Source organism: Panicum virgatum, chromosome 2K (genome assembly GCF_016808335.1).
Source record: "Panicum virgatum strain AP13 chromosome 2K, P.virgatum_v5, whole genome shotgun sequence".
Taxonomy (NCBI): domain Eukaryota; kingdom Viridiplantae; phylum Streptophyta; class Magnoliopsida; order Poales; family Poaceae; genus Panicum; species Panicum virgatum.
The window spans coordinates 49,588,606-49,612,770 of record NC_053137.1 but is presented as its reverse complement, the minus strand read 5'-3'; the positions used below and the strand labels follow the sequence as shown (position 1 = coordinate 49,612,770).

The window sequence follows — 24,165 nt, the reverse complement described above, 5'->3', positions numbered from 1 at the left end:
GGTAAGTTTAATCTAATTAATTCCGCATTAAATAATTAGTGTCATGATTATACTAAGCTAAGATCATGTTCATGGTTAATTAAATCTAACAGGCGGCGCTCTTCGGGGTCCTGGCCGCGGCCTGGGTCGCCGTCGTCCTCCTCCGCGCCCGACAACGGCGCGGCTGGGGGGAGGAGGAGGCGGAGGCGCCGCCGCCGTGGGAGCGTGACTTGGAGATGGCCGTCCTCAGGGACGACGCGTAGGCGGCCACGGGCGGCAGGCTGCTGCGGCGACGGCGCCAGGCGCTCTGGTGGCGCTGACTGACCGCCGCTGCATCTTCTACTGCCGCGAACCGCGTCGCCCTGCGTACTGCGCATCGCATTACTAGGCTGTTTACTTCGGTGGTGTTTCCGTTTCAGTTCGTCAGATGAACAAGACGGTCGAAGCGTGTCTTGTGGGTTCAGTGTTTGGTAGTTGTTTTTATTTTTCCTTTACTGCTTGCTGCCACTGGCATGTGAATGGCTTTCCTCTTTCGTAATACTACTAAGTCATATGTAAATGATGCGTTTAGCAAAGTAACAAACGCGGTGAATTAATTATAACACTGTTACGGGTAGTACGACAAACTAGACTTCACAGTCCTGCATCCATCGTGGTCGAGTGGGAGTAGTACTCGAATGATTCATAATCCATGGCCGATCAGTAAATCCCAACAGTGGTCGCAGGCCGCAGCCTAAAAAATTACCATAGCTGTAAACTTCACATTAGCAGAGAGATCAGAAGTAGGCCATGGCAGAAGGTAAAAAAGGCCTCCGGGTACAGTAGCTATTGTAGCTGCTCTCGATGGCGCGTCACACGCAGAGGGTCACGTAGGCAGGCACGCGGATGCTCGTCCCCTGCAGTAGCGCCTTCTGGCTTTGGCACACCAACCGGACCGGCCGGCCGGTTTGCTAGCCCCGTGTCGCGTGTCCCTGAGAGAGACCCTGCCCGTTCCGGCCGGTCAGTACTCAGTAGAGGTAGAGTCGTAGAGACTGAAACAGCGAAACCCTCTCATGTGCAGAGTGCAGACGCGACGCGCCCACATAGGCCAGGGCGGCTCACAGCGCGCAGCAGCTCGGTGACCAGCGACGTCGAGATCGTGCGTCCGTGCTCGATCCGCCCGCCCGCCAATGGCCGAGCTCCGCTCCGCCGCCCTCCTCCTCCTCGCAGCCTCCTGCGCCGCCCTCCTCCTCGCCGCCTCGGCGTCGCCGTCGCACTCGCCGCCGCCGGCGGTGTACGGCGTCGGCGACGAGACGGGGTGGGCGGCGCCCCCGGGCAGCTCCGCCGGCGCGCTCAACGGGTGGGCCGCGAAGCGCCGCTTCCTCGTCGGCGACGTCCTGGGTATGTAACCACGACCGCACGACGCTGAGCAGCCGGCCCAGCCGCAAGCCGGTGTCGAGCTAGCTAGCTTGTACTAGCGTTCTTGCTTGGTTCCGTGCCGTGCGTGATCGATGCGGCGCACCTTATCCGCGTGTCAGATTTCAAGTACGGCGACGACGACTCGGTGCTCCTGGTGCGCCTGGGTGACTACGAGCGGTGCCGCGCAGCGAGCCCCCTGCGCCGGTTCGCGGACGGCGGCGGCGGCACCAGGTTCGCGCTCGCCCGCCCCGGGCTCTTCTACTTCATCAGCGGCGCGCCGGCGCTCTGCGAGGCGGGCCAGCGCATGGCCGTGCGCGTCGTGGATGGCGCACTCCGACCCTCCCTCACCAGCGGCGCCCCGACGCCGGCGCCGGCGCCGGCGCCGGCCCCGGGTACCCAGCCCTCCGACACGCCGCCGTCCGGGCACCGTCGGCTCTCCCTCGCGCACAAGCAGTTCGCGGCGGCGGCGATTGGGTTCTTGGCCGGATTTATTTTGATCTTTACTATCGTATGGCTCTGTGTATGTTGCAAAAACTAATAGAACTGACGAGCATAGCGTGCAGATTGAAAACCTTTATTCCTGTCTTTTATTTGTGCTTTTCGAAGCTGCCGTTTGTTTAAGGCCTGGGATGGGATGAGTTCTCTGAAATTCATCTATTCTTTTCTCCCCTCTATGAATGAGTATGCATATGCAGTTAGAATTAGGAAAAAGTCCGGTTTACACCCTCCAACTATCGCAAAAGTCCGATTTTCAATCTTCAACTACGAAATCGGACAACATAGCCCATCCAACTGTCAAAACCGGACAAATTTGGCCCCTGGGATGGTTTTGAAGGTGATTTTCCATTTTGTGAGAATTAAAATTATTCAATTTTACACTAAAAATTTATAAGTAATTCATTTTAAATCAAAAAATTATGAAATGGGTATCACAAGTTTTCTAAAAATGTAACTATCTATTGTCACATGACTTGTGAGCTATTCAGATCTCATTTTTTTATATCCATAATATTTGGTTGCTTGCAGTTATGCCTATTATTTTTAATAACTAAGATTCAAATAGAGCAATAATAGATAGGTTACATTTTTAGAAAAATTTTGGTACTAGTTTCATATTTTTCTGATTTAAAGTGAATTAGTTTTGATTTTTTAGATCTAATTAGATTTATTTAATTCTTTTAGAAAATACAAAACCACCTTCAAAACCACCCCAAGTTCGAGGGTGGAAATTAGACTTTTCCCTTAGAATTATGCTTTGCAATTTTTGTGTTTAAAAAGACAGATTGTTATTGTAATAAGAAAAAATGTGACATTATTCATCCCTCTTAACTAACTATTGCTGCATTTATCATCCATACCTTAATTTTTCAATGGGTTTAGTGTCATGTAATATTGTTTTAGGTCATATAACTATCTTACTAATCATTGCCTCTAGCGACGTCTAACGTTAAGTCAATCTCTATAACTTTTCGATGTGAATTGGTTCTGTTAATGTTTCGGATAAAATTTATGGGTACCTAATTTATAAATTCATCATTATTATTATTAGACTTTATATCTTCACTCAGCATATTACATTGCTTAGATAAGATTACTCAAATGATTATGTGGCACAAAAACTGCCACACCAATGGCGGAGCTTGATCGAAGAATGAGGGGGCCACCCTTCTGCTACAGTAATGAACATTATCAAAATCACTGTTCATCTAGTGTAAAATTTGTAAATCCAGGGGTTGGCCCTAACGAAGCTCCGCCTATGCGCCCCACTAAACCATCATTAAACAAGGTAGGGATGATAAATGAACCAGTTTAGTTAGTTAAGGGTTTGATTTGCACCAAATGAAACATAATGGATGAATGCCACAATTTTGGAATATTTTAGGGATGAAAAATACAATTTTTTCTTGTAATAATTCATGAGAGACAAATCACGGTTCCAAAGGAAAAGGAGAAAGCGGAAGAAAAAAAAAAGCAGATACACTAGGATGCACGAAGGCGTTAATGGTCAGGAAGTCATGTCGCAAGCCTTGGTGCTTGATCTCTCTAGCTAGTTGGGAAAGAGTGTAGGAAAGGTAGGATGTGTATAATGTGGTCGATTGTATTACAATGAGCCCTTTGGGCGGTATATATAGAAGTACAAGACTTGGAGGGCAAGACACCTCCCCTAAAGATAAGGAAGACTATCACGGGATTACATCAATCCTAAACTACCATATTTGGAGTTGCCTAATATACTCTAACATCCCCCGCAGTCGTAGCGGTAGCAACACGAACGGTCAGACTGGAGAACAATGGAGACGTATCCCCTCTGCAGTCGGAACGCCGGTGCGAAAGTTTTGACTGGAATCACTCGACTTCTACCGAATCCTAATTAAGCATTGCAGTACTAACGACATGTATACTAGTAGAGTGACTGAGGAAACCTAGGGATCATGCATCTAAGGTTCCAAACAACTTCTAGAAACTTAAATGCACAATAATTATATAACAAATATTGAATACTGAAATTAAGGGTTATGCACCGGGGCTTGCCTGGGTTTGACACAAAGTCAGTTAGTTAGCTTGTAGTCTTGCACCGGCTTGACATCATCCCAGTCCAAGCATGTACTCCAGTCGGTCCTTCCGTCTTCTGGATTGGTCTACCTGTGCACTATCTTCTGGCTCGGCTTCAACATTGCCCCCCGGTTCCACGTGTCGCACATTTAGCGTACCTAGATGATATGCAACGATACAAATGCAATGCAATTAAAGGAAAGACATGACTGGACAATTATTTATCGAGTAAACACAACAAACAAACTCAAAAGGAAAAAGAGTTGGTGCTGCAATACGAGAGTTCAATCAAGTATTTTAGCCTGAAGTGTTTCCTATAAAAAGTGTGACTAACTTGATTAGGAAGACTAAGCATAAACCTAGAGCAAAAAGAAGTAAGCTCTGGACTTTAATTACTAACCAGCAAACACAAGCAAAGTACATAAAACAAACAACAAACTGGTTCTAGCATGGTTAGCATGATTACCCAGGAAATAAGAATTATCTACTGAATTTAACATGTAGAAAATCACCTCTTAGCAACACACAAGAGAACAACTATATTTAGGAACCAAACAAGGGCAACAACTTGACATGCAGCAAGGACCTGATAGCACAAATTAATTAGCATGATAAGATACTGATAAAGAATGTAAAAACAATTTACCAACATTTATTGCTAACATAAAGCATTTATTTTAGCCTAAACAAGACAAACTGAACAAAAAATAGATTTACACACATGTGCATAGCTTTTGGACATGAAATTTTTACAGTGCACTAATCATGCCAAGAGTACACTACTGTATAAATTTCATAATTTTTCGACTTCCAAAACTGCAGATATTAAATAAACAAGCTAAAACAAGCATTATTCATGATTAAATCAAAACATCACAGAAACATTAAACAACCAGCATGTTAAATATTTTTCATAAGTTATACATGTCGAAACAAAGCTAACCCAACAAGTTTTACATTTTTTCCATTTTTCTACTATTTACTATGCATTTCCAAAGCTTGCAAACACTTAAACTAACATTTAAACTAGAGCAAAAAATAATTAGAAACTGAATATCAACCTTTAAGTAAAGTTGTAGATCTTAGAACAAGGAATCAAACATATTTTAGTTTGCATTTTTCTGATTTTTCTACGATTTACTATGATTTTTCAAAGTTTCAGCCAATTATTACAAAACAACCCTTCGTAGCACTATTCATTTGAGTCTATAGCTATGAAGATAACCCCCTGAACTTGCTTCAATTCTTGCCCGAGGTCCCTGGGCGGAAATAAAACAGAGGAGGCGCACAGGGAGGGCGACGCCGGCCGTTTCCGGTGAGGGGGCTCGCCGGTGGCGTGGGGAAAGTTGGGGAAAAGCTAGAGGGCGATGAGGTGAACCTATTGGTGCACTTGGCTCGCGGGGAGACAGTTCGAGGCGACGGCTCCACGAGCTCCAGCGACCGGCGGTGGTGGCGCACGATGACGGCGACGCTCTGGCGAGCAAGGGGTGGCGGGCTTGGGCCGGTGAGCATCGCGGGGATGCGTGGATCCCGTTCCCGGGCTCCGTTGGGGCAGAAGGAGGCCGGAGGGTGGGGCTCCGCGGGAGTAGGCAGCCGGCGGCAGCTCTGTGCCGCGGCGGCGTCACTCCGGCGGCGAAGGGGTGGTGCGGCCGGGTTTGGGAGGTCCGTTGGGAGGCGGTGGTCATGCCGGGGTACTTGATTTGATTTGGGGGAAAGAAAGGGCGGTGGCGCGGGGCACCGTGGTGGCCGTGGGCGGCAGTGCCATGGGCGCGACGGCGAGCTCGCTCGCGAGCTGCAGAGGGCAGGGGTGCTCGAGTTCTGGCTCTAGCGCGAGGAGGAGAGGAGAAATCAGAGTTGGCTTGCGAATGGATAGGAACGGTTTAAATGGTGACGAGAACGACGGCGTGGCGACATGTGGCTCGGCACCGACGTCGAGATGATGACGGCGCGAGCGGAGGTCGGCGGGGGTGCGTGTCAAGGCCAAGGAGCGACAGAGGGGGCGGTTTCGGCCAAAACCAGGGGCGCGGCGCGTGGCCGGCCGTGAGGCGGCACCGGCGCACGGACACTGAACGGCGATGAACGGCGAAATAGGGACGGTGAGGGAGAGGTAAAGAGAGAGAAAAAATGGTTCAACGAAATTCAGCTCAATTTTGACCATCCAAAATTCAAAATTTCACATTGAAACTTGAATTTTTGCCAAAACAAAAGTTGTAGAGGAAGGAAAAATCTACAACTTCGATGTTGGGCAACACCTGATTTGAGCTTTAGATTTGACAGAAAATAAGGACTAAAGCTCAGCTTACATGAAATGCCACTAAGCGAGAAAGGTTAACATTAATGACAATGTTTAAGCGAGGATTAGTGACTAAAGCATATGATTAACCCAAAACGTAACACTGGGGTGTTACACAAACTCAGCAGCTTCTTGCCGAAGATAGCAGCAGGACGGTGTAGCGGATGACGATGGTAGACGGCGCGGTTTGCGACTTAGGTCACGCTCAGGACAGGGTGGTGACGGCGCAGGTTGCAGCAAGTGTCACGCTTAGATCAGGGGTGGCGACGACGTCTTCCTTCAGGAACATCGGCGGCGATGTCTGCGCGAGAAAGGCTGGAGGAGCAGAGGCGGATCGAGCGCCTGCTTGACGAAGACCGGCGGCGAGTGGCGCCACCGCCTGAAAAGGCGACGACACCGGTAGGGTGGCTTGATCACGAACGTCGTCGCTGCAGCCTAGAGGGCGCAACAACAACCTCGTCCTTCGGGAGGGTCGACGATGGATCGAAGACGAACGGCAGGGCGACGCAAACCGATCTTAGATCGGAAAAAGGGAAAATCAGCAGCAGCATCAAGACGAACCTGCGGGTATAATCTCGGGTGCACCAAGTAATGCCCCCCAAACCTTATCCTCATCCGCCTGTTGGCCAAAGGACAAAGGAAGGGGCAAAAACAGAGGGGGCGAGACCCGAGCGGCCTCTGCTCCAGCTGCGGGGTGGACCGGCGGCCCCCGGGCCGCCCTCGTAGCCGCATCCTCGCGCACAAGGCGGCGGCGGAAGCGGCACTGAGGACGAAGGGGGCGCAGGCTTGACTGCGCGGAGGAGAGAGCCGGCGATGGAAGGCGGGAGGGGCGAAGCCCCTGGGCGCTGCGGCCCGGTGGCGACGTCGATCGGTGGTGCGGTGGCCCGCCGACCCCAATGGCGCAGTGGCCTGGCGTCCCCGCGGTGGTCCTCCGCAGCCACGCACTCGCGCTCATGGCCTGATGCGCGGGAGGGGTGGGCGGATCTGGATGCGGAGCCGAGAGGGAGGACGACGCGGAGGCATGCAGGCCCAGTGGCGCCCCCATGGCGATGTGGTACCCGACGGGGATATCGAGCGGCACCGCCATGGGGTGGCCAGGGAAGAGGTAGGTCCTTCTGCTGTGCTTGACGACGACGGCGGCGCGGATCATAGGGATCCGCGGCGCATCCTAGGAGGGCGCTGCCCCCGGCGGAGATCAATCTCGATCTCCCCGGGGCGCGCGGGTGCAGCGGAAGCGGCGGCGCGGCTAGGGTTAGGATCTCGTAACCTAGGCGTCTGATGCCATGTAGGAAAGGTAGGATGCGTATAATGTGGTCGATTGTATTGCACTGAGCCCCTTGGGCGGTATATATAGGAGTACAAGACTTGGAGGGCAAGGCACCTCCCCTAGAGATAAGGAAGGCTATCACGGGATTATATAAATCCTAAACTACTATATCTGGAGTTGCCTAATATACTCTAACAAAGAGTTGTCGAAGTCGAACCACTTTAGCATGGAGAAGAGAGGTGGATGAATTACCACTTTTATCTCCATGGTGAAATTGAAAAGAAGAATACAATAGGGATATGTCTGGCTAGGAGCCACGCACTGCTACGGAGGTGTATCTCCCAACCCAACAGGTGAAAAATCACGGAGCAAGGGGCCAGAGTGCTCGTGCCCCCTGTTCTTCTGATTCCAGCTCTTGCTCTAGGGCGGCGTAGGTGCCTAGCAGCATTCCAGCGCCAGTTTTGGCTGTGGAAAACATTCAATTATTGCAAGGTTGTGTTGGTGTTTGGGTCTGTCAAGGCATCAGATTTAGTAGCGCCTCCATTGGCGTTGACAGCTGATAAGCTCGTTTGCTGCAAAAAGAAATAAATAATGCTACTGTTAAGCCGAGAGGTTTTTGGTTCAATAGGACTACAACCGGACTTTGCATTGTGCTTACTGTTACTGTTTGTTGTTACAGCATCGTGCCGAGCTTGCTGTTCATGGCTGAGTGCGTGGATTAATTCCAATGGTTTGGCGTCTGAAAGTGACCACACCCTTCCCGGTTTCATACAAGGATCGATCCGAGCAGCGCAGGCAGGTGGTAGTGGAAAGGGCGACCCCGGCCGGCCATCCTGATGCACGCGTTGGCTGAGCTCACCTCACATCACATGCACTAGACGCGCCCCGGCCGGCCGCCGGACTCCCGCCGGAACGCGAGCCGCCGCGTACACCTACAAGCTACCTGCAGGCTCGCGGCAGTTGCCCGGCACGGCGGAATGCTCTCTGAGCAAATTCCATGGCCATTAACCAGCAGGTCCTACTCCTAGGTGCACGGGGACGTTACGTTCGTTTCGGCCCTGAGCACACCGGCCGGCCATGCCGCGGCGCAGCTTTCCCTGCAATTTCTCTCGTCCTCTCCGGCCCGCTCGATCGGACGCGAGACGCGCCAGTCCCAGACTCCCAGCTGTTGTTGAATAATTCTTGTGCAAGTTAGTTAGCTTTCAGAGTCGGTTGTTTTTCAGTTAGAGTGCATGGCTGATTTAGCTGGCCGTGCGCGTAGTTGGCTCTGACGTGTGCACGTTCGCACGGGAGCGAGTCTCACGCGCCACGATCCTGAAGTTTGGGATGGCAGGCTTCGTCAAGGGGTGGTGGCGCGTTTGTAGGCCTGATGGCCGGTTGTAATCTGTTGCATATATTGGTAATAGAGTTCAGAAAAGCAGTAAGTCGGGCTGCACCAAAACGTCCGTGTCTCTGTGTTCTTCCAGGTGTTCGCGTGAGTTTGTGTGCGTGCGTCTTCCAGGGGCTCGCCGGCGACGTGCTCAGCGTTGCTACTCCGACAAGTGGCATCAGAGCCGGTTGAGAGGGACTAGCGCCGTGAGATGACTTCGGGCGGTCGCCGCCGCCGACCAAGGTCGGGACGTCGGGCGGCGACAAGACACCACCGCCGAAAGGGAAGTCGCCGCTGCGTACTCCATCGCCAAGCCGTTCTCCACCACGCCGCTCGCACACCCGAGACGCACGTCCGCGCCGGGAGGTCGTCGTCGAGCGCGTCGTCCGAGAGAGCGGCGGTGCAGGCAACTGGCCGTAGTTGACAAAGACCAACTACGACTCGTGGGCGTTGTTGATGAAGCTGAAGCTGCAGGCGAGGCACCTCTGGGAAGCGGTCGAGGATGGCGACGTGGAGTTCCACGACGACCGCACCGCACTGGAGGCGATCTGCAGCGCCGTCCCGCCGGAATTGGTTCCCACCCTGGCGACCAAGCCATCGGCCAAGGCAGCGTGGAAGGCGATCCGGACGATGCGCGTCGGCGACGAGCGGGTGCGGAAGTCGACGGCACAGAACCTCCGCACCGAGTACGAGCAAATCGCCTTCCGCGACGGCGAGTCTGTCGAAGATTTCGCCCTGCGGCTGTCCAACATCGTGCAGAGGCTGGCGATTCTCGGTGATCCGGAGCCGGAGGCGAAGGTGGTGGCCAAGTACCTCCGCGTCGCCCGTCCGCGGTACCGGCAGCTCGTCGTCTCGATCGAGACGCTCCTCGACATCGACACGCTGTCTGTGGAGGAGGTCACCGGCCGGCTCAAGGCGGCCACAGACGACGAGCCGGCACCGGCGCAGACCATCGGCGGCAAGCTCTACCTCACGGAGGAGGAGTGGGAGGCGCGGCGACGTCGACGCGAGGCGGAGAACCAGAACAGCGGCGCGAGCGGGAGCTCGGGACGCCGCGGCAGAGGGCGTGGACGCGGAGGACGCGGACACCGCAACGACTCCGGATCGTCGTCGTCCTCTGGGCCGGGAAAGGTGGGCAAGGACCAGTGCCGCCGTTGTGGTGGCAAGGGGCACTGGGCCCGTGATTGCCCGACAAAGCCCAAGAAGGAGGAGGCCCACGTTGCCCAGGAAGAGGAGGCCTCCCTGCTCCTCGTGCGGTCAACGCCTGTCGTACGCATCTCCTCCTCATCGCTGCCCCTAACAGATCCGCCGGCGTCGCACTCTGCAGGCAGTCCGGCCACGGGCGAGGGCCCGTCCCAGGCGCGGCGGGCGACCCCGGCAGGCTCGAGCGGCGGATTCGACGAGCCGGAGTCGCGGGCGCTCCGTTTCTCCTCGGATGGCAGAGCGGGATCCGGGCAAGGGGGACCACGAGGTTCTGTCCATCTCCGGGAGCAGAAGGTCCTCGTGCACCTCGGAGCCGAGGAGGAGCACGAAGCGACATCGTGGGTCCTCGACACGGGGGCCACGAACCAAATGTCGGGCTGCCGCGCGGCGTTCGCGGAGCTCGACCCGGCGGTCTGCGGCACGGTGCGCTTCGGCGACGACTCGGTGGCGCGGATCGAGGGATGCGGCACAGTCGTGTTCACGTGCAAGAACGGCGAGCACCGCTCCTTCTCCGGCGTCTACTACATTCCCCGGCTCACAACCAACATCGTGAGCGTGGGGCAGCTCGACGAGGTCGACTACGACATCCACGTCAAGTCCGGCGTGATGCGGGTCCGCGAGCCTGACGGCCGGTTGCTGGCGCGTGTACCAAGGGGGGCGAACCGGTTGTACGTCCTCGACATCGACATTGCGCGGCTAGCTTGCCTGGCAACTCGCGGCGAGGAGAACGCCTGGCGTTGGCACGCCAGGCTCGGCCACATCAACATGACGGCGCTCCGCAGGATGGCGCGCGAGGAGTTGGTGCGCGGGCTGCCGGCCATCGAGCAGGTGGACCAGCTATGCGAGGCCTGCATCGCCGGGAAACAGAGGAGGACGCCGTTCCCGGACCAAGCGCTGTGGCGGGCGGAGCACGCATTGGAGCTGGTCCACGGGGATCTCTGTGGGCCGGTGGCGCCGGCGACACCAAGCGGGAACGCCTACTTCCTGCTGCTGGTGGATGATAGAAGGCGGTACATGTGGGCGACCCTGTTGCCGTCCAAGGACCATGCAGCAGCGGCCGTCATGGAGTTCCAAGCGCGAGCAGAAGCGGAGGTTGGCTGCAAGCTGAGGGCATTCTGCACGGATCGCGGCGGCGAATTCACCTCGAAGGCGTTCATGGAGTACTGTGCAACCGATGGGGTTCAGCGCCAGCTGACGGCGCCGTACTCGCCACAGCAAAACGGTGTGGTGGAGCGCCGGAATGGCATGGTGGTCGGAACCGCGCGCAGCCTGCTCAAGGCAAAGGGGCTGCCGGGATGGTTCTGGGCAGAGGCCGTGCTGACAGCAGTCTACCTGCTGAACCGCGCGCCGACGAAGAGCGTGGAGGGCATGACCCCGTTCGAGGCGTGGTATGGGAAGAAGCCGGCTGTCCATCACCTGAGGACGTTCGGTTGCCTGGTGTACGTGCGAAACACGGCACCGCACTTGAAGAAGCTGGAGGACCGTGGGGTGAAGATGATCTTCGTCGGGTACGAGCGCGGCTCCAAGGCGTTCAGGGCCTACGGCCCGCGCACAGGCCGTGTCCATGTGACACGGGATGTGATTTTCGATGAAGGTGGCCAGTGGGACTGGTCAGGAGATGCGGCGCACAACGACATGGCACGCAGCGACGCGAACGACTTCACCATCCAGTACATGGTGTCGCCGGCTTCATCAGTGTCGGAATCGGAGGACTCTTCTGCCCCTGCTGCCTCGGCCACATCTCCTACAACACCTGCTGGGCCCTCATCACCAGCAACTCCGACGACCATGGCGGGCGCGACACAGGGGGCGTCGCCCGGCTTGGAGGACATGACTACACCGAGCTCTGGTTCAGCTCCAGCTGTCCAGTTTGCCTCACCCCCGGCAGTGCTGGGAGAGGACGAGCTGGATGCCGACCACGACGACGACTTGCCGCCACGTTTCAGGAAGCTGGAGAACATCGTCGGGCCGGCGACGACGCCGGGGCTTGCGGTGTGTGACCTGGGCAGCGAGCGGCTGCTAGCAGTGAGTGCGGAGGAGCCGGCATCGCTGGCTCAGGCGAAGCAGGAGGCGTGTTGGCGGCACGCCATGGAGGAGGAGCTGCGGTCAATTGAGGAGAACCGCACTTGGATCCTCACTGAGCTACCTCAAGGCCGGCGTGCCATAGGGCTCAAGTGGGTGTTCAAGGTGAAGAAGAACGAGCACGGTGCGGTGGTGAGGCACAAGGCGCGGCTCGTCGTCAAGGGGTACGCGCAACGCCACGGCATCGACTATGATGAAGTCTTCGCTCCGGTGGCGCGCATGGAAGCGGTGCGGTTGCTCCTAGCCCTTGCTGCTCATGAGGGATGGGAGGTGCACCATATGGACGTCAAGACGGCGTTCTTGAATGGCGACCTTCAGGAGGAGGTGTTTGTGGAGCAAGCGCCGGGATTCGCTCAACCCGGGCAAGAACACAAGGTATTCAAGCTACACAAAGCTCTGTATGGGTTGCATCAAGCTCCTCGTGCTTGGAATCAGAAACTAGATGAGAAGCTTAGTTTACTGGGTTTTGTGAGGAGCACCTCTGATCATGCTATCTATTGCCGTGGAAGTGGAGTGGAAAGGCTTGTGGTGGGTGTCTATGTGGATGATCTTGTGATCACAGGCACCAACAGCAGCAGCATTAAGAAGTTCAAGGAACAAATGACTGCAATATTCAAGATGAGTGATCTTGGGCTGCTCTCCTACTATCTGGGCATAGAAGTGAAGCAAAAGGAGGAGGGAATCACCTTGTCTCAAGGGAGCTATGCTCTGAAGATACTTGAGAAAGGTGGGATGTTGGACTGCAATCCCTGTCAGGTACCTATGGATCCCAAGGTGAAGCTGACCAAGGAAAGTAGCAGCATGAGTGTTGATGCAACAGAATTCAGAAGCCTTGTGGGGAGCTTGAGATATCTTGTGAATACCCGGCCTGATCTGGCTTTCTCAGTTGGGTATGTGAGCAGGTTTATGGAAGGGCCACATGAAGAGCATTTAGCAGCAGTGAAACATATACTCAGGTATCTTGCTGGTACTAAGAATTGGGCCCTGTTTTATCCAAGGAAGAAGGGAGAAAAGGCTGAACTCAGGGGCTTCAGTGATAGTGATCTAGCTGGGGACTTGGATGGCAGAAAGAGCACCACTGGAGTCCTGTTCTTTCTTGGGGATAGTCCTGTGAGTTGGCAGTCAGCTAAGCAAAAGGTAGTAGCTCAATCAAGTTGTGAGGCTGAATACATTGCTGCTGCTGCTGCTGCAAATCAGGGTGTATGGTTGGCAAGGCTGCTAGCTGAGATGCTTGATTCAGTTGTGAGCAGGCCTTTGCTGCGGGTAGACAACAAGTCTGCCATCTCGCTGATGAAAAATCCAGTGCATCATGAACGGAGTAAGCACATTGATGTCAAATTTCATGTCATCCAGGACTATGCACAATCTGGCCAAATTGAGGTGAAGTTCATTGGAACAAATGAGCAGCTGGGTGACATTCTCTCGAAGCCACTTGGGAAGAACAAGTTTCGGGAGCTCTGCACCAAGATTGGCCTATACTCTGGTGAGTAGCTTAGTTCAGTTGCACAAGATTTAGGAGGAGAATTGTTGAATAATTCTTGTGCAAGTTAGTTAGCTTTCAGAGTCTGTTGTTTTTCAGTTAGAGTGCATGGCTGATTTAGCTGGCCGTGCGCGTAGTTGGCTCTGACGTGTGCACGTTCGCACGGGAGCGAGTCTCACGCGCCACGATCCTGAAGTTTGGGATGGCAGGCTTCGTCAAGGGGTGGTGGCGCGTTTGTAGGCCTGATGGCCGGTTGTAATCTGTTGCATATATTGGTAATAGAGTTTAGAAAAGCAGTAAGTCGGGCTGCACCAAAACGTCCGTGTCTCTGTGTTCTTCCAGGTGTTCGCGTGAGTTTGTGTGCGTGCGTCTTCCAGGGGCTCGCCGGCGACGTGCTCAGCGTTGCTACTCCGGCGAACTCCGACAGCTGTGAGCTCAGCACTTTAGTTGGGTCTGTCGAGTACGCGGTGGCCTGCTCCAGTGCTGCGACGGCCGCGAGATCGTGCGTGTTCTCTCTATGGCCAGGCTCGCCGTCTTTGCCGCCTCCTGCGGCGTCCTCGTCCTCCTCCTCGGCGCCAGGGGCTGGGCGGCGGCGGCGGCGCCGGGCGACACCACCAACGCGCTCAGCAGGTGGGCCATGAGGCACCGCTTCCACGTCCGCGACGTCCTGGGTAATAAGCTCCACCACCTCCGCGTCAATTCTCGAGAACGACCACTAATTCTTGAGCACGATCACTGGTTTTGACTTTTGAGCGTGATCGATCGATCCATGGCCGCGCATTGAACTATTGATGCTAGCTACTGCGTTTCGTTTCAGATTTCAAGCACTCGAACAACGACTCGGTCCTCCTGGTGCGCCGAGGCGACTACGACGGCTGCCGCGCGGCGAGCCCGGTGCGCCGGCTCGTGGGCGGCGGCGGTGGCGGCGGCGACACCAAGTTCACGCTCGACCGCCCGGGGCTCTTCTACTTCATCAGCGACGTGCCGGCGCGCTGCGAGGCGGGGCAGCGCATGGTCGTGCGCGCGGCGGACGCGCGCGACGACGCGCTCGGCGCTCCGACGCCCGCCCCGGCGCCGGCGCGAGAGCCGGCCCCGGGGGGTACGGACGACGAGCCCTCCGGCACCCCGCCGTCCGGGGACCGCCCGATACCTGCCCCGTTCAAGCTGTTCGTGGCGGCGTTCCTAGGGTTTATCAGCGGATGCTTCCTCGCAGGGTTCATCGTGTGGTTGTGCATGAACTGTCGTCGCCGCTAGCTAGAACTTGGTAGTGCGGTACTGCTGCTCTCTGATTGAAACCATTCTGTCTTCAGCACTTTTTGGTAGCTGTTGCTTCTTAGGATATGGTAGGTTAAATTCTCTGAAATCGTCCTGTTTTCCCACCTTTTTTGCACTGTGTTCCGAAAAGAGGTTGGTACTTGTTCGAGTTAATCAGTGTATATGACGGTCGCTGCATATGACTAATTCTACTATGGCATTTCTATAAGGAAACCGTACGTTGCAGTTGCATGAACCAAAGAATTAAATTTAAATTTCATGACTTTATTTCAACTCACACTTTAAAACTTGTTAGAGCTTTTTTTAAAAGGAATTTTAGGAATTTTGTTGAAACTTGTTAGAGCATGATAATACATGATGAGGGGCCACTTTTTGAAAGAAAAGGAAAAGCAAAGAGAAATAGAGAAACCAGTAGACTAGGTCAAGTAGGGCGATCGACAAAGTCGCATCACAAGCTTTGGCTCGACATCCCCGAGGGCCGAGGCTTGAGATGTGCTATGTAAGCTGAGGAACCACTTTGGTTTTCAAAAAAAAAAAGGTGGTGAAGTAGTAAATGGAACAAAATGAAAAGAGAGGGAGAGGTAAACATAGTATCATCATCGCGAAAAAGAATATATGTGGGTAGCCTTCTTTATAGCATGCACCTACTATGCAGCAGAAATTGATGTATCCGCGAAAAAGAGTCACTCTGAAGCCTCCGCGTCGCTTAAAAGCTGTGTATTTCCCGATAGATGATGAGCCACGGAGCAGAGGGCCGAAGAGGCTCGTGCCCCTGTCCTTCCATTTCCAGCTCTCGTCCTACGCGGTGGAGATGCACGCCTAGATCAATCCAATGCCAAAGTGTGGGTAGTTGTGGTGTCAGTGGTGACTGGTGAGTGGCGACACAGGGGCCGGGAGTGCTGAAAATCTGATGGAAGTTGTGACAGAAGAATCTAAACCCCTCTCTCTCCTCTAACAGTAACAAAAGTTCCCGTGCATGCATCTACCTACGGTGAAGCTGTGAAAGAAACTATGGTGTTCTTTATTAGTTCAATATTTTAAATCGAGTCAATTGTACTTTAGATCCCCAAACTTGTTTCGAAATTTCACAAAGATCCCTAAACTCTCAAATCGTCCACTTGAGTCTCTAAACTTTGTAAGGGATCCATTCAGGATCCCAAACACGCCTCGCAAGTTCCAGATGCTGATGTAGCGTGCCACGTAATGCCTTGCTGGTGAACAAATACAAAACTCCCTCCAATTTCTTTCATCTTTGACTTTTGAGTCCACCCGCCTCCCCAAGTACCTCTCTAACTGACTCTAACTAGCAAGGCCCACTGGTCAAAGGTGGCTTGACAGTTCAATGGCCACGCCATGGCCAACTCGGGACCATGGTGGGCACTCGGCCGGTGCGCAGCTCCCGCCGCCAGCGAGATAGGCCGGAGGTGGAGCGTAGGGCGACCGCGGATAGCGTGTCTGTGCGGAGAAGGCATGCGCAGGGCGCGCGCAGTTCCATGCGCCCACGACGAGCGGCGACATGGTGGCAGCGGCAGCGCCATGAATGAGCGCGGAAACGACGCGAACGCGATGGAATGTTGAGAGCACAAGCTTTAGGAGGTTGCTTAAATCTGATTTGAGCCATTGGGTTGGCGAATAGGTGGCCGGAGGGTGGAGTTCGCCTTTGAGGTGGAGTTCCGACAGGTGGCTGGAAATCTTCGATTCCCGACCAAGTGGTGTTCTGAGCTCACCATGTAGGGGTTGGGAAGGGAGCTAGAGAGGTGGGTGAGCTTTGGGTGCGGGGAGTTTGAGATCCACGAAGGGAATCGGGCGGATTTGGCCGGCAATGTCAAGCTGCTCGAGCTTGGTCGGCTCTGCTCAAGGAAGAAGAAGGGAGGAGCAGAGAGAGGGAAGCGAGGTATGGGGTGCCGGGGCAGAGATAAGCTCGTGGCGTCACTGGTGCAGCAGCCCATGGAGGCGCTATTCGCGATGCCGCAGGTGAGAGGCGAGGAATGCCGGCCGGCATGGGTGCGTGGCCCAGCAGCAGCCGGCGCGGGATGCTGCCGCGGACGCGGCGCGGTGGCGGCCTGCACGGGTGCGGGGCGCGGCGACGGCCAGCGCTGGATCACTGGATGCGGTGGCAGCCTGCATGGCGCGGTTCGGCAAGAGGGACGTGGCGTAGCAGCAGCAGCTGGGCGGCGCAGAGCTCGGCGAGCGGCTCCGGCAAGTGGGCACCAAGGGCCAGGCGTGTCTCCTCCTCCAGGCGCTGCGCTCGGGAGGCGAGCCGAGGACCTCCACGCCGAGACCCGGAGGAGAACGCCAGTGGCTACCGCCGGTGCCAGAGCGAGATGGAGAGGGAGGATTAAATGGGAGAAGAAGGAACTCTGAAGTTTTTTTTTTAAATGTTTGTCAACTGTGGCGCCACGTGGCATGCCATGTCGACTTTGTACACTTGTGTGGCGTATTTGGGACTTCAAATGGAACACTTAACAAAGTTTAGGGACCCAGGTGAACAATTTGAGAGTTTAGGGACTTAGGTGAAATCTCGAAACAAGTTTGAGGACCTGGGGTGTAATTTACTCTTTTGAATCACTAGGAAACTGTTTGGGCACGACATGAGGTTGCTGCTGTCACATTTCGGTTGATATCTAAGCTGATCTTGTCCCAGCAGAGATAATTTTGGATTCAGATTATTGCTTGAACATAGCTTTTCCGTAGATGTGAGGAGAACCTGCACTCCTGCAGCAGGCAGAAGGCAAGCCAAAACAGGATGCAGATAGATTTGTACATCGCAAGGAAAGCCATCTCTCTGAGGTCTGAGCATGGGACATGCTCACTTTTCAGCTGCAAGACAGCAAGAGCGTGGCTTTTCAAAGGTGGGATGGGAATAAAACTCCTATCCAAAAAGGAAAAAGTTCAAAGACTACTACTCCCAAAGTACAGCAGCAATGAGCTTATCTCAACGCCTAAAACCTCGATCTAATGTGTTAGTAACTTAGTATTCACATAAGCAACCAATCTTGAACTGCAGATATTTTTGTGGATATAATTTTCAGCTGTTGAGTGCTACTGTTTTTCCATCTAAACAATGCACAAAATTTTCAGCACTACAGTAACTTCAAACGTTCGACCACTAATTAGAAGTATTAAATATAGATAACTGACAAAACTTATTTTATAACATCCGGATGTAATTGCGAGGCGATCTTTTAAACATAATTAGACCATAATTAGATAATGTCATGCTACAGTAAACAACCTCTAATGACAAGTTAATTAGGCTTAATATATAGATTCGTCTCCCGATTTTTCGTCCACCCGTGTAATTAGTTTTATAATTAGATCATATTTAGTCATTCTAATCTTTGATTGAAAATTGCTAGAGTAAATTTCGTTCAAATTTTTACAGGAGTTGGCAAAGTCCCAGTTTCAAACGTAGCAACCTCGATCAGTAAAGCCAGAAGATACTGACGAGCAAATTATTCCACTACATGCATTTTTTTTCTTTGGACAATTAACATCATTTTCTTTACCGGCTGCAGCCTGGTGCTGTCCGATCTGACCAGCCTCTGTCTTATGGGACCGGCGGTCAGTCGGGGTCACATGGACCGAAAACTAGAGTTTCTCGTTCCGTACAGCGCTCCTCTGAAGTCTGACTGAACCCTCTACGTATAATCCTCCCACGCACAGGTCGCCCACCTGGCCTAGCGCGAGCACTCGGCAGTCGGCACACCATGGCAACAAGCCCACGCGTCGCTTTCTTCGCTGCTGCCACCTTCGCCCTCCTCCTCGCCGCCTCGCCGTCGCCGGCGCTGCCGCCGGCCGTGCAGCGCGACGCCGGCGACGGGATGAAGTGGACGACGACCACGGTCCCGTCGGCCGGCAACGGAACCGAGGAGACGCTCACCCAGTGGGCCGAGAGGCAGCGCTTCCGCGTCGGCGACGTCCTGGGTGAGCTCTATCTCCGGACTCCGGCCTAGATCTGTCTGAGGAACCGCCGATTTTTTTTTGTTCTTGCATTCCAGTGCATTTCCTTGCTATACGTGACCGAGACGATGGCGGTGCGCGCGTGTTGAATTGACTCGCGTTCAATTCGCGTGGTGTGCGCGCAGACTTCAAGAGCTGGAACGGCACGGTGCTCCTCCTGGCGCGCCGCGGCGACTACCGGCGGTGCCGCGCGACGGCTAGCCCGGCGAGGCGCTTCGCGGGCGGCGGCGACACGGAGTTCGTGCTGGATCGGCCGGGGACCTTCTACTTCGCCAGCGCCGTGCCGGGGCGCTGCGAGGCGGGCCAGCGGATGGTCGTGCGCGTCGTCGTCGACGCCGACGACGCGCCCTTCGACTTCGCGCCAACCAGCGGCGTCGACCCCGGCACCACTGCTCCGCAGCCGCCGACCGTCGTGTTCAAGCTGACGCCGTCAGCATGGCTGTGGATCGGGACCGTAGGAGTCTTCGCTGCCCTCCTCATCTGCGTCACGTACTTCTACCTCGACGAGCAAACCAAGCTGGCCAAGCATTTCATGGACGCGCTCGGGGCAAGATTGGAGGACCACAAAGGATTCTCTACCGAGCTCGCTGCTACTAGTGTGTAGTAGTGCCTATGGTAGGGGTCCATGTTGCTTGCCACGCACCTGATTACCTGAAGAAGCCCTGAAATGCGGTGCACTGATGTTCATCGATCCTGCTAATAATTAAGTTTGTATGACCCGGAAATGCGTTCGTGTTCATGTTTTTACTCCTTCACTCGCTGTGCCAACCATCAGGGCAGTAAACATTACGGCCTACTAGGATAATGTAGCAGCATTCATTTCTGCAAAATCCGTGCAAGAATGGCCTCCAACAGCCGCTGTGTGTTTTTTGTACCATATGTATGCATGAGTGCTACTTGTTTACTGCTCTTCCATATTCTAGTCCACAGCAATTTTTCGATCCCAAGGGCGAATTCAAAAGCTGATCTACTGACCCGGGATGGCTCGATCCGGTTCAAAAATCCGCATTGAAAGAAGCCGAGAAAGAACAAGAACTCTCGCAGAATGTAAGCCACCAGCAGGCATGTGCAACAACTAATGCAAAAAACTTGCTCCAAGAGATCAAATTGAAGTAGACCAGGTCATCACGATAGCAGTTTCCTGAAATATGCAACTTCATTGCAGTCGCATCAGGCGCAGCCAGGTGATCTGTTTTGCAAAAATGGAATATGGCAAGCCCTGTGAACATCGAAATTACTCTTCAGTCCTCCTGCGTGTACTGCCACATCAATAGAGATATAAATAGATCGAATATGGACATCACGAAATATTCGTACCATTTACATCCCAACCCACCAAGCCACTTGCCACGACCAAGTTTAGGATATGAAGTGTATGTATGTGTACTCTGTTAGCAAATAGCAGTGGCCATGTAATCCCCGGTTCCATCAAGCGTGCCCTAGTTGCTGTGTCCGCCAGTCTGAATTCCGATCCCTTTCGTCTGTCGTTGCGCCTAAGGCTATATATTCACGAAATCGACCAATTGAGCTACGAAATCAGGTTATCTCGAGCAGAGCGCACTTGAACTCCCAAGTGACATACATGTGGTTTTCGTATTTTTCAAATTTTTTAAGCCAGTCTAACCTCATTCGATGACTTCTAAGAGCAATTATAATAACATGATGTAAGCAGGCCCAATAAATTTTGTGAGAGAGATAAGTAAACCACGTATTAACGGCGAAGAGCTAACTACTATACGAGTGGACTGAGAGATAAATTGCAAAGATCCTTGCAACTAGCAGCTGACTGTATCATTAACTTTGCTCTAAGTGGTCGGGATAATTTTTTTGGCGATCCTAGTGTCCGGATGTCCGATGAAAAATTCTTATCGGACACGTCGCAACATTAAAAACTCACTAAGGTAACATCGGACATCACCTCTTGTAACATATAAAATCATATGTAAAATTGACTATGACATCTGAGTCCGAGTTATAAAATTCTCACCGCCATATGTACATCATGTCTCATACAACATCGATTCAAAATTGTAGCATGCAAAAATAATATTTATGACAATCACGCTTACCTTTTGAAATATTTTAAACTATATGTTGCAACATTAGAAATCAAAAATTGAAAATATGGAAAAAAATATTTGCAACATCATAGCTCGGCGCCCTACAGCTACAACACGGGGGTGTGGCAAGTCCACGCACGGCGCGGCGCGCAGGGGCTCACCCTGCAAACGCTGTGGATTCAAATGGGTTTAATGCTGTGGATTCAAATGGGTTTAATGGGTTGAGTTTTAATATAGAGTGTATTTGGGTGGGTTGAAATGGGTTATATTAGATAATAGGGTGGGGTGTAGCAGGGTTTATATAAATGCGGGTTGGGGTGGGTTAAAATAAATCCTTTGTGTAGAGCCAGACCATAGAAATAAAATCTCGCGTTCACACTATAAATTTTTATCGAAATTGACCGAAATTTTTTGGAGATCACTCAGTATAACTGGCAGCTACTCTGTACAAAACAGTGTGACTAGACCTACACGTGGGCCCTATGTCAAGAACCAGACACTGAAATTAAAATCTCGCGCTCACACTATAAAATTTTATCGAAATTGACCGAAATTTGTTGGAAATGACTCAGTATGATTGGCAGTTACTCTGTGCAAAACAGTATGGCTAGACCTGCACGTGGCCCCCATGTTAAGAGTCGGACTCTGAAATTAAACTCTCGTGTTCACACTATAAAATTTTATCGAAATTAATCGAAATTTATTGGAGATGACTTAATATGACTGACAGCTACTCTGTGCAAAGCAGTGTGACTAGATCTAAACGTGAGGCTCATGTCAAGAGTCGGACCCTGGAATTAAAATCTCACGTTCACACTATAAAATTTTATCGAAATTGACTGAAATTTTTTAGAGTGTAATTGGCAGCTACTCTGTGCAAAACAGTGTGACAAAATCTATATTATAGATTTTTTTTTAGAAACGAGTTCTTATTGGGTTGTAACTATAGTTTGGTCAATAGTTTATTACATTATGAGCTCAAATATTTAGGTTGAATTGGTGTGTGGTGGTGGTGGTTTGGAGTAGAGTGAGATTATATAGTTTCTCTCGTGAGAATGGAGTGGTGTGAGTATATTTTAATTTCTAACCCATTCGCAGGGTGAGCAGGGGCGGCCATGACCTTTCCGGCGGCGAGAGGCGAATGCCAGGAGTGCGCAGGGGCTGCGAGGGAAGACTTCCGTGGCAGGCGGACGGCTGGGGAGGGTGGGAAGGACGAGCCCATGCAGCCATGCCAGGTGCTAGAGCAGCACGCGTGCAACTGTGCACGCGAGAGCTAAGAGCAGCACGCAGCTAAGGGACTAATCAATGGCTATGGATGAGGATTATCGCTGCATAAAGATGATAACGGGTATAAAATATCCACGTATGCGTGGATAGTAAATCCGGTGGGCAAGGCTACGGATTTAAATATGTGCCTGTGGGTACGATCGCGGGTACAACATTAAACTAAACATGTATCAACTAGCGGGTATGATTTTTTCATAGCTGAATTCGCAAACTTGCCAGACCTGTTTATATGTGGACCCAAATGCTCTTTTCACCCTCATTTCTCATTCCAACTTCCCCAATCCTATTTCTGGGCGCCACCAGCCCGCATAGGGCGCCCCCTTTCCCCCCTCGGGCCTCGACAGCTCGGCCCCTCCTCCTTGTGCCACTCGAGCTCGGGCTCGGTGTCACCATCCCCCTCTAGCCCTTCCTTGTCTGCTCCTCTCGCGCTTTTTTTTATTTTTTTATTTTTTATTTTCATTTTTTACAAAAATATATTTTCAATATTATAATTTACAGTTTTTTACCCCTACCGCCCTCCTGGGGGCGGCAGGGGGCCTGCCGCCCCCCAAGAGGGCGGTAGGGACTTATTTGTAAAAAAAAATTATTTGCGCGGACGCCCCTGGCGGGAGCCTGCCGCCCCCCTGCCGGGCGGCAGGCACCCTGCCGGGCGGCAGGCACCCTGCCGCCACTCCACTGGGCGGCAGGGGGCCTGCCGCCCAGCAGGGGGGTGGCAGGCTCCCCGACATATTGCCCTGCCCGCTGTGCCCATTAAATGTGTTTTAGATATGGATACAAATAAAAAACCATTAGTAAAGAATATGAATATGAAAAGTATAAGCTAGCAATTCACACACATACGCAAATGAGAACGAAATAGGTGATGTATGAGAACGAAATAAGTATAACATGATGACATGTCCATAACAAAAATACAGAAACAGCTAGAAGCACATCCTAACCACCCCCGCCACCCCGGCCATGTCGACCTCTTTTACGCTGAGCGTGGACGTGGTCTGTAGAGTAGGTGTGTCGCTCTGGAGGCCCTACGTCTCTACCTGGACGTCCGGTGGGCACAGGTGTCTGGAAGATAGTATCGGCCTGCGGATTAGGTGTAGAAAATAACCGACTCCAATCTTCGAAGTTCGCCTCAAAGGTATCCTGTGTGGGCCCTATACAGTAGCAATTAAGATATCTTAATCATCGTCTTATAAGTCATATATTTTGGTATATATTCATCATACGTACCTGGTGATGGTGGATACGATGAATGACCCATATCAGGAAGCTGGTGGTGCGATCCTGTAAACCGTTCAAATTATTTAAAATATTCATACAGATAAGAAGCACATTATAAATTCGGGCTACAGATTAGGTATTTACCTTGCGTTCCTTCTGCTGTCGCCGTTGGTTGAAATGACATCCCTGCAGCTGGTGCCATGGTACTAAACTGAGTCCCTCCGTGAGGTTGGTAAGGTGGGTGTGCATCACCTGTATGCACTGAGAATTAATTGTTAGCTTCGAAGTAGGAAGTTAGTAAGTATCCTCACGTACCTGGATAATGCTGCTGAGACCAATAAGGTGCTTGGGAAGACTGCTGCTGTGTGGGACCACAAGGAAACGAGGTCGAGGCTTGAGACCATCGTACGATGTCCGGCTACCAAAGGCTTCAAGCATGGAATGTGCTCTTTGTGAAACTCGGGTCCAGGCCGACTCTTGCTCATTCCTATCCATCATAGATCCCCCTCGAATCCTCATCAAATTCGCCCTGGCATCTAAGTCCATCAACCTGCACATTTCAAACTGCAAGCAAGAAAAAAAAAGACATTAACACTGTTGTCGTGGGGTTTCTAGGGGTACCCACAGCCGGGTGGCGGAACGCACCCGCCTATTCCCCGTGAGGGAGTACTCGGGGAAGGACTAGGCGATGGGGCTGAATCTAAGCTGAGACAGGGACTCAGGAACACACGATTTAGA

General features: G+C 52.6%; 3 protein-coding genes and 1 long non-coding RNA gene across 4 annotated transcripts; 3 read left to right on the top strand and 1 right to left on the bottom strand.

The window, feature by feature from the left end:
* Positions 1-768: 768 nt before the first annotated feature.
* On the top strand, positions 769-1,998 carry LOC120695394 (early nodulin-like protein 1). Its single transcript, XM_039978658.1, has 3 exons — positions 769-778; positions 1,497-1,885; positions 1,984-1,998. Exons 1-3 carry the CDS (start codon positions 769-771, stop codon positions 1,996-1,998), a joined length of 414 nt encoding a protein of 137 aa, XP_039834592.1.
* A 12,263-nt stretch (positions 1,999-14,261) lies between these two features.
* Positions 14,262-14,878, top strand: LOC120695393 (early nodulin-like protein 2). Its single transcript, XM_039978657.1, has 2 exons — positions 14,262-14,295; positions 14,442-14,878. Exons 1-2 carry the CDS (start codon positions 14,262-14,264, stop codon positions 14,876-14,878), a joined length of 471 nt encoding a protein of 156 aa, XP_039834591.1.
* Positions 14,879-18,591: 3,713 nt separating this feature from the next.
* Positions 18,592-19,686, top strand: LOC120696105 (early nodulin-like protein 1). The gene is made up of 2 exons (XM_039979254.1): positions 18,592-18,826; positions 18,988-19,686. Exons 1-2 carry the CDS (start codon positions 18,610-18,612, stop codon positions 19,464-19,466), a joined length of 696 nt encoding a protein of 231 aa, XP_039835188.1. The 5' UTR covers positions 18,592-18,609; the 3' UTR covers positions 19,467-19,686.
* Positions 19,687-23,046: 3,360 nt separating this feature from the next.
* On the bottom strand, positions 23,047-23,607 carry LOC120696104. Its single transcript, XR_005684012.1, has 3 exons — positions 23,572-23,607; positions 23,437-23,490; positions 23,047-23,360 (listed from the first exon to the last, which is right to left on the bottom strand). It is a non-coding gene; the product is annotated as an uncharacterized LOC120696104 (long non-coding RNA).
* Positions 23,608-24,165: the final 558 nt, after the last annotated feature.